The 18,633-nt window shown below is 42.8% G+C and overlaps 1 protein-coding gene across 1 annotated transcript in view; it reads right to left on the minus strand.

Moving 5' to 3' along the window:
- Positions 1–18,271, minus strand: part of LOC138246913 (serine protease 27-like) — a 362,534-nt gene extending 344,263 nt beyond the window's left edge. The window contains exon 1 of the mRNA XM_069201660.1: positions 18,112–18,271. Within this exon, the coding sequence (XP_069057761.1) occupies positions 18,112–18,157 (46 nt within the window). The 5' untranslated portion in view covers positions 18,158–18,271. The remainder of the gene's footprint in view (positions 1–18,111) is intronic.
- Positions 18,272–18,633: the final 362 nt, after the last annotated feature.

Consider the following 18,633-nt stretch of genomic DNA (forward strand, 5'->3'; position numbering starts at 1 on the left):
TATTTCGAATGCGTTTAACATGCTGCTTTCTTGAAGGACAAGATACTGTACTTTTCCAGAAGTTATGTGCTTGTAACCGTAGTAAAATTCTTCTTGTGTGAACCGGCTTATTCGACGGCATTGTTCTTGCTAAATGCAACAGTGTAATGTGTAACAGGTGCAAGGTTAACTCTCCTAGGAGAAGACGATGAAGACACTGACTGGAGTGCGAATTTTGTTACTTGACAATCCAACCGTTGAAGACGTCAATAGCTGGACCGATCCGTGACATGGGAACTGTGAATTGTCGAAAGTTCTAGTAAGGTGTTTGCAAATTATTGGACAGAGACACGAATGCACCAAAATTCATCCAATAGGGAATTTGGGAATAGTTTGACAGTTTTGACTTAACCACACTGCACAAGAAATCAGCCACTTTCATCAATTTGAGACACTCTTCCAGTCATTAAGCCATTTTAGACGTTCTGTCACCCCCAACCATTCTCTGCCACTTTCTGCTATTATTCCGAAGACATCCTGATATTATCTTCTCCTCTATCTGAGGGAAGAAAACCATCCTCAAGCTATGTTATCTTATGTGTCTTGAAAGAGACTTTGCTTAACTTAAATGCTAAAGACTTTGCCCCGTTCTAACTTTGCCTGATGGTGATCGACTAATGTCCTGAGGACGAAGACTGACGCTGCTTGCTGATCTGTTGGATTGGTAATTATCCAACGCAAATTGTGATTGTCTGTTTGCCTTTTCTTTCTAGGTACCAACTGCTATTTTGATAGAGGCCTTAGTTTAGATGTTTTCTAAATTGGTGTTAACTAAATGTTTTGCATGAAGCCCAACATGCCAATGCTAATTCGAGGTTAGTTGAGGTGTTCACTAATAACTTAAGCAAATAGACAAATGACGGAGATCTTGCTTTGTTGACTCATGTACTAATGATTCATAATAATGAAGTGCATCATAATCTGAATGTGTATAATCTGTGCATTGATTAAGTAGTGTTCTTTATGCTAATTGCCGAATAGTATTGTTTCTGATGTGTTTCATTACTATTGAGATAAACCTACGTGATAGTAGATTGTTAAAAATAGGGAAATAAATGTTCTAACTCCTAATTAAACTGGTGTGGTTATTCATGACTGAAAGGTCATGGTGTGTTCAATTATTGACTTCTATTGATTGTTTATTGATTATTGATTGGTTATTACTGAATGTTTATTGACCTATTGATTGATAAATGGTAAGAGAGCATTTCGTGCTGGGAAGTCTCCAAACGCAGTCCAAAGGTTCATCGACCTAATTGCGTCTCCTTGTAAGTTTACTTATTAAGGCTCTGACACGCTAACATATGCAATAAAGCTTGAAACATTGTCAAGGAGGGGTTCAGTGAATCATGTGGTAAAAAATGTAAACTTCACACTTGTATAGTGCACTACTCACCCATTGGGGTCTCACGGTAATGTATGCATACTATTATGGAACCCCTCCTGGCTTTTCCCTGGGGGTGCCCACTGCTGGGCCAGACATCCAAGAGCTGTTGGGGCCAATTAGATTAGGCACTGAGGCAAGAATTATCTAGCCCAAGGGAATTGCTGAGGCAAGACTTGAACCCTGGTCCTCGGCCAGATGACTGCATCAGGGTCTGCCTCACTAACCATTGTGCCACACTTCTCCACACTCACCATGTGGTAATGTTGTGTTTGTCAATTCCATTGCCAGGGCACATTTTGATTTAATGTTTAGAAAATATTATTCACAAGCAGATCATTTTAATCGGAAATTACTTACTTAATCCATGCAGCAACATCCATATATCCTCCTTCACTCACATGTACACCTATTTATCCACCCACCGTCATCCGTCCATCCAGACTTCTTCCCACACTTATCTACACCTGGACTTGTCAATGGTTAATTTCACCTGCAAGCATTGAAGTACATATCCATCCCTCACACCCAAATATGAATCGATCAGCTAACATCTGTACCAGTCCAGTTATGCAGCCGTGCAGTCGTTAAATATAGGGGTGAGGCATTGCCAATTAGGGGTCACTGCCACGGCCTCGAATCCCCAGTGAGTGCTTCAAATCTCCACCCACTATCTCGTATCCTGTGGTTCTGCCTTTATGCAAATAGGGCAATTTCAGTTCTTCTTAGGATGTACCTAATAAACTGTAATGCTGCAAAGAAAATAATGACGTCATAAAATTTGCATTGCCATTTGCATTATTTTTGCAATGTAAACTGCAATATATAAGAGGGTAAAAAACAAGATTTCATGTGGAGAAAAATTTTCACTTTGAGGTCTGAGTGAGGTTATTTTCAGAAACTCGCAAGTTACTGTTTGACGAGAAACGTAATGATTGTTTAAAATGAATGTAAAGTGATCAACTAAGTGGAAATGTGCGCTATGATAGTGGAACATTTTGCTGATATTTTGAATATTGCCAGAGGGCACTTACTATGTAGTCTAAACTTGTAAGCTATGAGTAACCTAATAGATTTGTCTCCTCTCTCCACCAATAACCTGAATCGTAGCCTTATTTCTGAACCTGCAAAGTCTGTTTAACCAGAATCATAGCTTTCTTTCTAAAGTCCAAGATTGCAAGATATGTGAAACTTTTCTCTTGCTTATCCTGCTCCTTCTCAACTGATTCTCCGCCCTGGTGTACATCTTAGAAGAAGAAAGATGAGAAAATTAAACGAGGCGGAGGGAAAGATATGTCCAATATTTTGAAAATGTAAGGAGGACATGTTTTGACGCATGTCCTGATTATTTGTGCTCTCATTAAAAAATATGATTTTCAGACAATTTGTTTGGCAAAAAGAGGTGCAGTATCTGGGCCAATTTATAAAAAAAAACGTTGGAAAGTGCATGGAGAAACTTTCTTAAGGTCCTTAAGGTTAATCAGCAGACCATGAATTATTGGAACGTTTTCCTTCAGCAGTGCCCAAAAAATGTATGGCCCTTATAGTTAATTTATTTTAAGAATGTGATATAAAAATTAAACACTTCAGAACCCTTCAAAACATTCTATCCTACCACACAAGACTCAGGCTCTAGCGGCAGAAACAACAGCATGTGCGGACCAGGGTACTGGCCAGCTCGGTGTGTGTAGGTGGAAGGATTTACACCTCAGAAGTTCACCCGCTCCCGGTGGGCTGAACGATAGACACAGATTTAGTTCCCTTGCCTTCATTTAGCCCTCCAACTATAGGCAGAATCCAGAAGCAGTCTCTCATCAGTCTGCTAGAAGAGGCAGGATATAGAAGCAATGGAGGCGGGAGCACGAGGAGAACACATTTAAACATATACTGTGCAAAGCCTATTTAAAAACATAGCATACAGAGCAAACTATCACACATCTCTACTCTCTCTAGAAACAAAACGAAAACAGAACAGCAATACCCAAGAGTGTAAATCTAATTAAGTATGGAAACCTTGGTACTAAGGGCCAGATTTAGTACAAAGTGGCGCAGCGTGGTGCTGCACCAAAATTTGTAGCGCTGCACTGCGTCACTGTAGAAACGAAGGGATGCACTGTATTTACAAAAATACGGTGCACCCTGTGTTTCCCCCTGCGCTGGCAGCTATATTTAGTGCCAGTGCAGGGGTAAACAGCCAGCCTCAAAGCAGGCATCCTTGCACCATAGTGCAAGGGTGTCTGCGCTGCAAGGAATGATTGTTTATGTGTAGGAAGGTGCCCCTTGCTGCACCTAAACAATCTACAATGGCGATTTGGCACTTCTATGTGTGCTGCAAAATGCAGCACACATAGAAGTAGCAAATCGTCACTTTTGAATGACTGTTAATGTGCAGGAAGAGACACCTTCCTGCACATAAGCAATCATTCATGGCCTTTTGATCTTGCTATGTGTGCTGCAGAATGCAGCACACATAGAAAAAGCAAAAATGAGGAGTAATAAAAGTATTCCTCCTCATTATGCCATTCTAACACCACCCTTGGGGTGACATTAGTTTTTGGCGCTGCCACAGATTTATGACTTCTTGTAAATCTGGGGCACCGTCAATAGCAATGGGTGTTGTGGTGGAACGCCCAAAGCAACACGCATTGAAAGCAGCTCTGATGCAGAAAACTGCATCAGAGGGGCCTATATTTATGAAGCAGTGGCATTACGCCATAAAAAGTGGCTTAGCTCCATCTTGTAAATGTGGCCCTCTGCACAGCGCCACCAGAGCATCACAAAAAGTGACACTCCATGGCTCAAAGGCCTTGTAAATCTCGCCCATATTCTTTGAGATATGTGGGATGCACAACTCTTCTGGAGTTGCGACGGAATCCATCACGCTTATGTAACATCTAGTAGTCCCAAGCAATGACCAGATCATCATCTTCCTTACAAAATAATTGATTACTTTTTCATTGCCTGCTCACCTTTACGAGTAGGTTGATATGGATTCATTTTGCAACTTCCTGTTTGGCTGATGATTTGCCCACATACATCAGTTTACTTGCTGAGCACTTTTATAAACCTTTGAAAACATGCCTATGAATTCTTACCTTGACCCAATCACCTCTGACAATTCTCTTACTTTTATTGTTTACTTTGAATCATGCAACAATTTGCTCTTAAACTGTCTGGATCAAACATTGCTTTTGGTTTCCGTGCATACGGGGATCAATGCTATCTGATCTTGATTGTGTAAGCAGCCTAAGATCATAATCCTGAGATAGGAAGACATTCTTTTAAAATCTCAATAAAGTGAAAAACCTGTTGTTGAACGTTGAGTTTTTAACATATCTATGTGTTGCACTAGCCATTTGTGCCCCTTCCACAAGACTTTTAATAACTCCCTCCACAAGACCTTAAAATTCAGGAGAATAAAAAATTGGTAGGTTTATCTATTACACCATTACTGTAAACAAATCCAGTCACCACACGTAAAACATTCCTTCAAAAAGGAACAACGTCTTCAGTATTAGGTTCTTTAACGCATATTTAATCAGCTTATTTGGAAAAATAATCTACCAAAACTATAATGTACTTATATAGAGCACTCAATCTATGAATTGGCAAGATGAATGGCAAGATGTTGCCTGGGTCTTTCAGTAAACTGAACTGGAGAGAAGGAATGCAACATTTTAAACAATTGGTGCACTTAGTGCAATGCCTAACTAAAGCACACACTACTGCATCCATATAATACCACAAATATATTTTCTGGCCAACGTCTCGGTGCCTGTCCCTGCTAAATAAAATGTGTGGGCCCATTTAATAATTTCCACCAATCTAATACTTTTAGGAGGAACAATGTTATTCCCCTAAAAATTACATTTCCTGTACAAGCTAACTTTTTTAATTTGAAAATTAGATGCAACTGCGTGTACCATTAATGTTCTCGAGGCCAGTTACTTAATATGTATTTTTAACTTAATCTAAATTCTTGAAAGCCTGCGTAGCCTTTACCCAATTGCTCTCATTAATTGTTGCAACAACACACTCCTCTCCCACAACAGAATCATCTAAGTTATCATTGAAAATTGGCAGGCCAGCTAACAAATCCGCCCAGCAATTAAAGCTTCTAGCAATCTTTACACACTGGAATATAATTCAAAACGTTTTGAGAAAATTCTTATCAATGTGGATGGGGCCTTCCAAGGTTGTTTACAGAAAGTAAAGAAAATAAAGGTTTTTGATCATGTCTGAGAATAAAAGGCCTATCCCATACAATATTTATAGTGTTCTACTGCACACATACAAACAAGTGCCACCCTTTCAATAGTGAAATATGTTTGTTGAGCAAAAGCAATGGTACATACTTTATTCCCTGTTGGTTTGAGTGAGTACAACCTATAGGCCAACACTGCCGGCATCTGCTATCACAGTGCAGTCAGCACCTTCTACAAATGCAGTCAAAGCAGGTGACTGATCTCTATTTCTGGGTGGTGCAGCATCTCTGCTGGTCTTAACTAAAGAATTTTTAGGTTTCATGCCTTCTGCAATCAAGCAATGACCTAAATATTCAATTTCTTTTCACAGTTTGCAGTGCCAATCCCAATATCCTGTAATTTCCCAAGAACCTTTGACAGCTTATTGTTATGCTGCTGTAAAGTGGAGGTGCAGATCAAAGGCCATATTGAAATGCGGTATCCCCATGTTTCCAAAAAGCATATCCAAGAATCCACAACTGCCCCATCAAGACTGACAAGAGATGTTAAATAACAGCTTTCTGGTGATAGCTGGATTTAATAGTAAGTCTAGGGTGGTATAAAATGAAGGGTCTCCCCTTGCAAAAAAAATATCTTGGATTTGGGGGGAGGGAAGACAGACAACCAGAAAATGCTTATTGAGTGTAACTTCGTCTATCTACAGCTTCTAGAAATTGCGTGCAGGTCGTGTGCATCTTGGTGGCTGTTTGAACACATTTTGAGCATGGTTTGTCATCAGTAGCCCTTAAATAATTGTCAAAAAGCTCAAATCAAGCTGTTTTCATTTTATGCTGGATTTTGTCAATTAAAGGCAATTGATTGCAGCTCTACATTGTGAAATATTATTGCACTAGAAATACCAGTAAGTAAAATGACTGACACAGTCATAGCAAAGTTCTGTATTTTTTACATTATGATGGTACGTGAAGAAGTGCAGCATAAAATATGCTTGGTTCAATTGAATACAGTCCTAAGTTAAAGTCTGTAAATAAAGCAACTGACTACAAGTACAAGGTAATTTGTGTTGGTAGAAGATACCTGCAGGGGCGGCTACTCCGCTATGGCGGAGGAGCATCGCCCCCCTGCCAGCAGTAGAAGCTGCAAACCTTTCACAACTAAAGGATAATAAACTATGTTTATTATCCTTTTGTTGTGAAAGGGGACAGGCCATGGGGGATTATCGAGATGAGGGGAGTGCACTGTGCACTCCCCTCAGTGAGCATGTATGTTTGGCTGGCCGTCTCGGGCCGGCCAACACTGTGTTCTCTCTAGCCCGGCACTGTGTTGCCGGGTTGGAGAGAGCAGGGACAGGCTCCCAGTCTGCCTGGGAGTGCCCTGGCTGGCGCTCCCAGCCAGTCCTATCGCTGCTATGAGCAGCCTCAGGATTGGCCGCAGGGCAGGCTGGGAGCCTGTGTCTGACTTCAGTGACAAGGGAAAGAGGAGCGGCGCAGCGGCAACAGAGCACGTAAGTTTTTATTACTATTTTTTTATTATTATAAGGTCCGCCCCCCACACACCGCATCCACCCCACCCTGCCACTTTAGAGCGCAGTGAGCCGCAACTGGATACCTGCCTCTAATTTTAAGACAAAATAGAGCCTTACTGTTATAATCAACATTAGATAAGACTAGTGGCGAATAAGATCACACTTTTTTGCTCGTTAATACATATATTTTATTGTAAAACTATGCATATTTACACAAAATCAATTTTTCGGGCTTATGAGCTACAGTTGTACAACAGGGAATACCCCATGTACAGAAGTCACTTGAAACAGCAAGAGACTGGGTTGAGTAGAAAATTGGCCGCTGTCATGACACACATCAGTCTATCAGTGCCCACAACAAACTTTCTGCTCAAATCATTCTCTAGCCTGTGAAAAGTATGTGCATATGTACGATCTGAAACAGTGAAAAATGCACGAAATACACGTAACAAGAAAAAACGAGAATTATGTAAGATTTTTCCTATTTACATTTTTTTGCCTAGACGAGGCTAAGGCTATAGCTTCCTAGATCCTGCAAAGGATGCTCAATCAGTTTAATGATTTTCCAGCAGATTTAGAGAGATGGAAATTCTGGGTTTACCAGTAAGGTTAGTGTCCCTCAGCATTTCTAGGTTTCTTACTTGGTGCATGTAGGAAGTTGGCTCTGTATGCACTATTTCAAAGTAAGGAATAGTATGCACAGAGTCCAAGGGTTCCCCTTAGAGGTAAGATAGTGGCAAAAAGAGATAATACTAATGCTCTATTTTGTGGTAGTGTGGTCGAGCAGTAGGCTTATCAAAGGAGTAGTGTTAAGCATTTGTTGTACATACACACAGACAATAAATGAGGAACACACACTCAGAGACAAATCCAGCCAATAGGTTTTGTTATAGAAAAATATATTTTCTTAGTTTATTTTAAGAACCACAGGTTCAAATTCTACATGTAATATCTCATTTGAAAGGTATTGCAGGTAAGTACTTTAGGAACTTTGAATAATTACAGTAGCATATATACTTTTCACATAAAACACAAATAGCTGTTTTAAAAGTGGACACTGCAATTTTCACAGTTCCTGGGGGAGGTAAAGTATTGTTAGTTTTTGCAGGTAAGTAACCCACCTACAGGGTTCAGATTTGGGTCCAAGGTAGCCCACCGTTGGGGGTTCAGAGCAACCCCAAAGTCACCACACCAGCAGCTCAGGGCTGGTCAGGTGCAGAGGTCAAAGAGGTGTCCAAAACACATAGGCTTCAATGGAGAGAAGGGGGTGCCCCGGTTCCGGTCTGCCAGCAGGTAAGTACCCGCGTCTTCGGAGGGCAGACCAGGGGGGTTTTGTAGAGCACCGGGGGGGACACGAGTCCACACAAAAAGTACACCCTCAGCAGCGCGGGGGCGGCCGGGTGCAGTGTGCAAACTAGCGTCGGGTTTCCAATGGGAGTCAATGGGAGACCAAGGGGTCTCTTCAGCGGTGCAGGCAGGCAAGGGGGGGGGCTCCTCGGGGTAGCCACCACCTGGGCAAGGGAGAGGGCCTCCTGGGGGTCACTCCTGCACTGGAGTTCCGATCCTTCAGGTGCTGGGGGCTGCGGGTGCAGGGTCCTTTCCAGCCGTCGGGATTTTAGAGTCAGGCAGTCGCGGTCAGGGGGAGCCTCGGGATTCCCTCTGCAGGCGTCGCTGTGGGGGCTCAGGGGGGACAACTTTGGTTACTCACAGTCTTGGAGTCGCCGGAGGGTCCTGCCTGTAGCGTTGTTTCTCCACCAGTCGAGTCGGGGTCGCCGGGTGCAGTGTTGCAAGTCTCACGCTTCTTGCGGGAATTTGCAGGGGTCTTTAAATCTGCTCCTCTGTAACAAAGTTGCAGTCTTTTTGGAACAGGGCCGCTGTCCTCGGCAGTTTCTAGTCTTTCTTGAAGCAGGGCAGTCCTCTGAGGATTCAGAGGTCGCTGGTCCTGGGGAAAGCGTCGCTGGAGCAGGTTTCTTTCGAAGGCAGGAGACAGGCCGGTAGGACTGGGGCCAAAGCAGTTGGTGTCTTCTTTTCTTCTTCTGCAGGGGTTTTCAGCTCAGCAGTCCTCTTCTTCTTGTAAGTTACAGGAATCTAAATTCTTAGGTTCAGGGAAGCCCTTAAATACTACATTTAAGGGCGTGTTTAGGTCTGGGGGGTTAGTAGCCAATGGCTACTAGCCCTGAGGGTGGGTACACCCTCTTTGTGCCTCCTCCCAAGGGGAGGGGGTCACAATCCTATCCCTATTGGGGGAATCCTCCATCTGCAAAGATGGAGGATTTCTAAAAGTTAGAGTCACTTCAGCTCAGGACACCTTAGGGGCTGTCCTGACTGGCCAGTGACTCCTCCTTGTTATTCTCATTATTTCCTCCGGCCTTGCCGCCAAAAGTGGGGCCGTGTCCGGAGGGGGCGGGCAACTCCACTAGCTGGAGTGCCCTGCGGTGCTGGAACAAAGGGGGTGAGCCTTTGAGGCTCACCGCCAGGTGTTACAGCTCCTGCCTGGGGGAGGTGTTAGCATCTCCACCCAGTGCAGGGTTTGTTACTGGCCTCAGAGTGAAAAAGGCACTCTCCCCATGGGGCCAGCAACATGTCTCGAGTGTGGCAGGCTGCTAGAACCAGTCAGCCTACACAGGTAGTTGGTTAAAGTTTCAGGGGGCACCTCTAAGGTGCCCTCTGGGGTGTATTTTACAATAAAATGTACACTGGCATCAGTGTGCATTTTTTGTGCTGAGAAGTTTGATACCAAACTTCCCAGTTTTCAGTGTAGCCATTATGGTGATGTGAAGTTCGTGTTTGACAGACTCCCAGACCATATACTCTTATGGCTACCCTGCACTTACAATGTCTAAGGTTTGGCTTAGACACTGTAGGGGTACAGTGCTCATGCACTGGTGCCCTTACCTATGGTATAGTGCACCCTGCCTTAGGGCTGTAAGGCCTGCTAGAGGGGTGACTTATCTATACTGCATAGGCAGTGTGAGGTTGGCATGGCACCCTGAGGGGAGTGCCATGTCGACTTACTCGTTTTGTCCTCACCAGCACACACAAGCTGGCAAGCAGTGTGTCTGTGCTGAGTGAGGGGTCCCCAGGGTGGCATAAGATATGCTGCAGCCCTTAGAGACCTTCCCTGGCATCAGGGCCCTTGGTACCAGGGGTACCAGTTACAAGGGACTTACCTGGATGCCAGGGTGTGCCAATTGTGTATAACAAAAGTACAGGTTAGGGAAAGAACACTGGTGATGGGGCCTGGTTAGCAGGCCTCAGCACACTTTCAATTCAAAACATAGCATCAGCAAAGGCAAAATGTCAGGGGGTACCCATGCCAAGGAGGCATTTCCTTACAGTGCACCAAAGGCCATATTACAGCTAGGGTAAGCTTCTCCTGTTTGCGTCACTTCACACATTTCAAAATGCACCATGCACAAACAGGGAAAGTGTGCCCTATTACTTCTGCAGCAGCAAACTCATACTGCCCTGGTACAGTGCATTCCAGTACATGTTAGAGCGGTTCCTTCAAAGCTGCTCCATGTGTCAGCGTGCAGAAGGCAACCCATCTGCACTTTTAGGAAGCATTAGAGATCCCCTAGCAGTGAATGACTGCACCTGCCTGCAAGGGAATGTGTGGCTTACCCCTCTTCATAGGGCTGCCAATCAGGGAGTGGGGGAGGTAGCATTGACAATGCGCCAACTTTTCTGGAGCACTTTCTGTGCACCTCCTCACAACTTATCTGCCTTTGCGCCCACATCCATAATACAGCACAGGTTCAGAGGTAAAGAGATTTCCTCACCTGCATGAGGCCATGGCATTATGCAAATGATGGCTTTTGAGTGAGGGCTGGCACTACATGTGACCCAGAGCTTTCTGTATTACAGAAAGGGCCACAATGCCAAACTTCCTTAGGGACACACAAAGAAGGCACACATGCCACGTGCGCCCCAGACTCTTTCTTCAACAAGGCCTCAGAGAGTAAGGTTTCCAAATATTCTGCTCTGAAGTCAAGAGAGAGATGTAGAAAGTTTCATACTATCCTAGTTTCCATTTTGAGTACTTTGGGCATTGTTGAAGTCCTGTCTGTTCAGATGGCTGAGAAAAAAATTATCTGATCAGATAATAAATTAAAACAACTCAAGGTAAAAAAGATAACCAAACAAAATAGAAACAGGGGATTTCAGAACCGACACAGTACATAATTTGACAATCAGTAATTCAGTAATTAAAGATGAAACGAATACATTTGTATTGTAGTTTCCAGGAAGAGAAAGGTAGAAATGGGAGATGGAATGAACATGTATTGTAGAGATTAGCTTTGTTATGAAAAGGTCAGGAACATCTTAAATTTGAATCATGAAACATAACCATAATGTCTTGTCCCTAAATTCAGAGTGGAAGCAAAGATCATGAGACACTTTACTAGTGTTGTAAAAGTGCCTCATCTCTCCAACAGCTCATCCACCCTAGAATTAGAAACTTGATATAGCCTGCAAGTACTATCATTCTAGAGTCTATTTCATTATATAATTATTTGCACTTTAAAACAACTGTTGTCATGACAGCATTTCAACCTCCTTCCTATCTATGTGCTCTGCCAAATGGAATAAATCAATCAGGATTTATAAAGCACAGCAAATCTCCAGAGGGTCTCAACTTGCTGGAGTTGCTCGCTGTTTTGTGGTGCTCTGTTTATTCTAACAGCCAGGTCTTGAGTCCTTTCCTGAACTGCCGGAGTGATGAAACAGTCCTAAGGTGCAGCGGAAGGTCGTTCCAGGCTGAGGCTGCCAGGTGAGAGAAGGAACTTCCTCCGCTCCTGGCTCCAAAGATCTGGAGGGTGTTTGCGAGGAAGAGGGAACCAGATTGCAGGTGTCTGGTAGGTTGGTGAAAGGTCATTTGTTTGTTTATGTATGCTGGTCCTTCATTGTGCAGGGCTTTGTATGCAATGAAAACTCATGCTAGAGAGAGGGGGGACCAGTAGCCGGAAAGGTCCAATACCCTCGCTCCATACAATAATTAATAAAAAATTAAGGGATACTGTTCCTAACAGAGAATATCCTAGAAGGCTACACACTCACTTAGTCCAAACAGTAGGGAAATTTCTCCCTTCATTTGTGGTGCCATCACACATCCCAAAAGGGATGTCATGCTTCCTCATCGGGCTGCTCCTCATAGGACCAGCGCTGCAAAGTCCTATGGGCCCCACGAAATGTCACTTCAACGAAGATCCTTTTATTAGACACCGTACTGTGAAGCCTATAAGTGTGAGGGTGTCCTAAAATGCGAGGTTAATATGCAGAACTAAATGTAAGTGTAAGTAATGTAAGTAAATACATTCCAATGATACAATGACTTGTACTACAATACACAAGGCTGGACACCCCTTGTCCAAGTTGAACTCAGGTTGTTAAACATGTACTGCTACTCTCGTGTGTTGTTTTCCTGGCAATGTGACAAATATGTGACACATGTGACTGTCCCTGGCTGTGTTGCCCTACACTTGGGTCATGCCTATAGTCCACGGGTGTCCTCTTCATTCTTGGGCATCCATTGGGCACATATCTGGCATCTCACAGCTTTTACTTGGGAGGGGTGGGAGTGGATTGGCTGGATGAGGTAGCGGGAGCTGATGTGGGTAATGTGGCTGTGTCTGTATGTGTGCCACTTGCATGTGGGCCTGGTGTTTTTATATGTTTTGTTGTGTTTTGTGTTGCTGTGTGTGGCATTCAGGTGAGTGTTGTAGGTTTGTTATGGTCATTGTTGTGATGTGTTTATTTGAGTTTTTGTGTGTGTGAATGTGTAGATGAGTGTGCCATTATGCTGGTTGCTGTGGTTGTGTTGGATGTGGGTGTAATGTCAAAAGTATGTGTATGTTGTGTTATGGATGTTTGGCCATGTGTATTTTCAGTATATATATGCTCTGGTGTGATGGAATGGCTAGGGATAATAGTGTTTATGTAGTGTGTTGTGTAGTGTGTTGTGCAGGTGGACACATATGGCTAAGGTACATGGTGTGTGTGTAATTCACCTATATTCCATAGCCATTGGACATTGTATATTTGCTCCTGCAATGATCTTCCTCCATCAGCAATCAGCCACTAGTACACCGCCTGCCGGACTGTAACATCTAAATATGGTTGGCAAGAGTCCGCCAGACTGAAGGCTAGGAAGAACACTCTGTTGTGGTGATCAGTGGTTTAATCACAATACATCTAAATTCTGCAGTTGGAACTCCGTTGACTTGATGGAGTTTACAGGACTGCCACTGTGGCAGGACAGCGGTAGTCCTGCCAAGATTCAAATCAGGACCTTAGTACTCTTTGACTGATGCATGCATCTATACAAAATGGTCTCAATTTAAATGCACTTGTAAATGGTTTAAAGGTTGAGGACTGTTAATTTTAAATCAGCCTAAAGAAAGCATTAGACAGTGCCACTGCATCTTAGACTCACTGACCCATCACAGATATCTCACTCCATAAACACGAATACACCCCCCTGTAGAGGTTTCTATAGGTGTCAATCTACTGCATTCCCTGCTAGGAACACTAATCCACAATACAGCATTTATGCAATGCATAGTGGCAAACCACATTCTACAGAATTATTAAAGTCTAATTCATCATGTGGCTCTGCAATCCAGGGACAATAGCATACCACACACTTTTACATCCTGTGGAAATACTATTTATAGTGCATACTATCTTATAATCACTAACTCACCACATTCCTACTGTGGGCATTCACTCTCCATGATGTATTGTACCATAGGGTGACTAAGCCACCACACTACACCCTATGAACAATAACCCACACCACATTATGTCATAGGGACACTAAAAGACCAAACTTCCTTACTTCCATGGGCTATTAATCAGCCATACTGAACTGTACGTACTTTCCTACATCCTGGGGTATATGACCACACTTACCTTTGTGGCACTATTCAACCACATTGTAGTGCATCATAACTACACTACCCCCCACAATGCTCTGATTCTTGGAGATGTTAGCAAACTGCACAACAGTGTAGCCTAGAAGCCACTGTCCTTAGGGCCAGATGTATCAAAGCTTTATGCATTCGCAAACAGTGCGAATGCCCGTTTGCGAATGCAAAAAGCCATTTCAGAATGTATCAAAGGCATTCTGAAAGCAATTTTAAGGAATTGCTAAAATAGTGATTCCTTAAAATTGCGACCCTGTTTAGAGAGTCGCAAATTGTGACTCTCTAAATAAGAAATCGCAAATAAGGATTCCTTATTTGCAATTTCTAAAGCACATGTAAGAAGCAATTCCTAAATGCGAATTGGGCATTTAGGAATCGCTATTTACCACCAAGTTGAACTTGGTGGTAACCATGTGCAAATTTTAAAAATGCATTTAAAATGCATTTTTAAAATTTACATGTAAAGCACACATGCCCTTTTGGCATGTGTGTACCTTACATGTTGTAAAATAAATGTTTCTGGTGCAGCAGAGGGGGCCTAAGGCCCCCAGCACCCTGGACTTTGAATTTCCAAAAATTGTGAATTCCAGTTAGGAATTCGCAATTTGGGAAATGCAAAAAATTTGCAAATATGGGCCTACAGGCCCATAGGTGCGAATGGGGCCGGTATCGCAATTTGTGATTCGGTAATAGCATTTGCAATTTTTAAGAAATCGCTATTACCAAATCGCAAATGTGATACATTGCATTTTGCGAATCAGAAATAGCGATTTCTTCAAAATCTCTATTTCCGAATTGCAAAAGGCATTCTTGGTACATCTGGCCCTTAGTTTCTTCTTTTGGGGGGTAGTCACTCATTGCAATCCATAGATGTCTAGGAACACTTGGCCACCACAATGCACATCATCCTAAGGAAACAAACTCCCCAGATTGGAGTGCCTACTATGGTCAACTACCCACCAAACTCCACTACTTCCCATGGCTACTAATCTACGACACTGGGATGCATACAATAGACACTATCCTACTACACAGCAATGCATAGCAATTCAGCTTTACAAACCCACCACACTTAAGTGTATTGTGGGTATAGTAACTCACCTCAATGCATTGCTTCTTTTGGTTTACTGTTTCCATGGGATATGAAACCACCATAATGTACTTCAGGACACAAACCCAACCCCTCACATTGTGCTGCATCCTAGGAACATCAATTACACAGTACTATATGTCAGTGGGATAACCTAATCACATTGCACTTTATCCTAAGAACAATAACCCACCAATATGTATTGTTTCCAATAGAAAACACCTGAAATTATAATAGTGCACCATGGAGGGACCACCACAGAACACTTCACTGAAACCTAGGAAGATTGCAAACCTACTCCATCAGCAATCTATTTGGGTTCTGGCAGGCTCAAGCAACCATAACGGATGAATGAAGGATTTAATATGAATTAATACTGTAAACTCAGCCTTCATCTGCAAGCTTTGGTTAAATAGCAATATAACATGTGGCAGTCATGAAACAATAGAACACTGCCTCCTGCCTTGTCTAACCTAAGGATGATGCTATTCAGACTGGGCATGGTGGCCTCCAAGTTTAGACTTGTTTAAGTGGAACTTGTATCCTGTGTTTGAGGATCTTTCAAAAAGGGGCCAGGTTTAAAGACAGCCATTTAGTGCACATGAGCCAGAAATAGGAGTGATGGAATAAAAAGCTTCAGGAAATGGACCTGGTGTACGTGTTTACATACAACCCGAAAATATGTAAGAATAATCCTCTCTTGGGATACGTCCCCTTCTTCATTCCAAGACCTGCTCTCTGAAAGTTAATGCCAAAGGTACATCAGGTTATGAATGAATAACTGATTGCCACATATGATTGAATAAACTCATGAATGATTGAATTAATTAATTAATTAACAAATACATAGACCTTCTTTTATAGTACTACGTATTGCATTTATCTTTTCTCCATAAGGTTCTAAGATTTCCCAGGAAACCCAAGCACAATAAGACAGTAAAAGCACCTATAGTATTCACAACAGATGACTACTGTAATCATAACATAAATTTGCGCTAAGCTAGAGGACTTTGGAAGACTACTGTGAAAATATAATATGGATGTTTGAAGAAATCAGAAAGTTATTAGCTCAAATAGCCTAGATCCCCAGAAGCTCATTTGAGTCTCTCTCTCTGGTTGCTTAGCTATCTCCCTGCTGCTGCTGAAGTGCTACAATTACCGAGATCTCATTAAAACCAGCAATAATGAATAGATTCTGAGGGTCATTTTTAGACCTATCTTACGAAGGCGTTAAGGCATATCACTCATGAGCACATTCGGCAAATCTACCCTATGAGAATGCCATTTGGCTTTAGAATTCCACTTAAATAATCAAAAAGCATAATTATTTACTATCTGATATAGACATGTTGTGATCCAAACATAGTCAAATTTTATATCAGTAGGAATACCCCCTTTGGTAGCCCTTGTATAATACGAGACATATCCTTATTTCACGGGTGTATATTTAGTGTTAGATTAACAAACCATATCACAATTACTATGCAGGAACGGTAGAGGTAAATAGTGTACATTTGACACATTAATAAGATTCAAGAGTAGTGTCTGTATTTTCTGTGTGATTACCAATTTACTGTGGGTGCCCCATATTCCACCAGGTGCTGCGTAATTTGCAGATTTTAGCATAAAATGTTTATAGCTCAAAAGGACCTAACTTTGCCAAAAATGCAGCACATGTGGAGAAGCGCATGGCAGACACTTTGCAAAGCTTAACAGGTCACCTTTCAGTTTGTTGGTGCTGTAAACTGTGACTAGTGAGTTAGAAAGCTGACTAGACAGTACTAATGCCCCTGGCTGATGGCCTGGGTAAGGGCTGTTGTCTCTATTCTTCATGAAAGAAATCCTGACATATTTAAATGTAGTTTCAAAATGAGTTTAATTTTATTGGAAATTCCAAAAATACACACCACAAAAATGGGCAATGCATGTAGAGGTTAAAAAATCTCAAGCACCGTAAATGGTTCAACATATTGTAAATCTTTCTATAGCATGTTATATTAAAGCTCAAGCTAACGAAAACGGCAGTCTATGTTTCAAGCAGAGACAAAAAGGCTACGACTGCAATTTAAGTGTAATATTTACAGGGTAGGAAAAAAGTATTTCGTTCTCCATCATGCAAACGTTTTACTTCATTATTCATGCTCATTCTGTTCCATCGCAACCATCCTTCTCGAATAAGAGGTTATATCAAATCCCAAAGATAGTTCTTATTTTTTAGGCCTGTTTTCTCTAATCTTACAGTACCTCCTACTAAGACACTATGGGCCCTGTAGATAAAGGTGAATATGTGTCTGTAGATTCGCTCGTGTATATTTACTACTACACCAAGTAGTAACTTTACATATGTGAGCAGGCCTAAAGAACATCTTGGACTCCCTTTGTACCAAGACATGGGCAAGCGGTACCTGTCTCAGAGGAGGTGGTGAATCCAAAATGCTGCCTTTGTTCGGGTAGGATGCTGGACAAATGGACCGGCACAGCAAAGGGGACACAAACGTAGAGCGGAAAGGCTAAGCCACGGACACAAAGGGGCCACTTTGCGACAGCAGCTTCTATCACACAGTCCCCTAGCCCGGTGATGGAGGAGATTCTTACTGGGGGCTACAAGAGTTCAAGTTGTTCTGGTCCTTTAGATGTTCTGTCTGTAGCAGATGTGAATAAGAAGATATAATATGGACCATCTATCCAGGAAAGCAGAAACAGGCTTGCCTTTTCAGTAACTGTTGTGACTCCTGGTGAACACTACTACTTATTGCCATCCGAAGTCTGAAAGGTTGAGTTGACCCTCCTGGAAATCATACTCGTGAACTGCAGATTATGCAGAAAAAATCCACATCAAAGATCACTTTTTCTTGGCCATTTTACCAGCTTTGGCTGGAACGCGAAGCCCCGCCCCATCATTACCCTCCCCCACGCGTGCCATGCTACCATTTACTCACCGAATTCCAGGAAGAGCAGAACTGCCAATAACATCCAGCCCCCCATTCCGGACAGCCCACTGGGGTACCTTCTGGGAGGAATCCCAGCCTCCTACACTGGGAGGCTCACCTGCAGCATGCCAACCTCACGGCCTGACTCGACTGAGACAAAATGCCAGCCGATTCGTCTGACGGCCGCAGACTTGTGTGCTGTTAATCTGATCTCACCCACCACTCCCCCATCTCTGCCCTCCACCACCTGTAATGTAGCCGCCAAGGTGTGGCCTTGCTTTGTCCAGCTGCTGCTTTGTCCAGGTGCCTATCGAGGAAGAGAACGCGTCAGGTAATGTGCTTGCCGTAGAGATCTTCGTGTGACCTGCCGGTCCTGGATGGCAGTTTATGTGGCCACTTCAGAGACCCGTTTCCAAATTCCTGATCATAGCTTCCACGTCTGTATTTCATCCATCAACAGTCAATAACATCGCACTGTAATTTGAGCTTCGTAACACCTTTTAGTGACTGGCTTATAAAACCGCGAGCCTT

This window comes from Pleurodeles waltl, chromosome 7 (genome assembly GCF_031143425.1).
Source record: "Pleurodeles waltl isolate 20211129_DDA chromosome 7, aPleWal1.hap1.20221129, whole genome shotgun sequence".
In the NCBI taxonomy this organism is placed as follows: Eukaryota; Metazoa; Chordata; class Amphibia; order Caudata; family Salamandridae; genus Pleurodeles; species Pleurodeles waltl.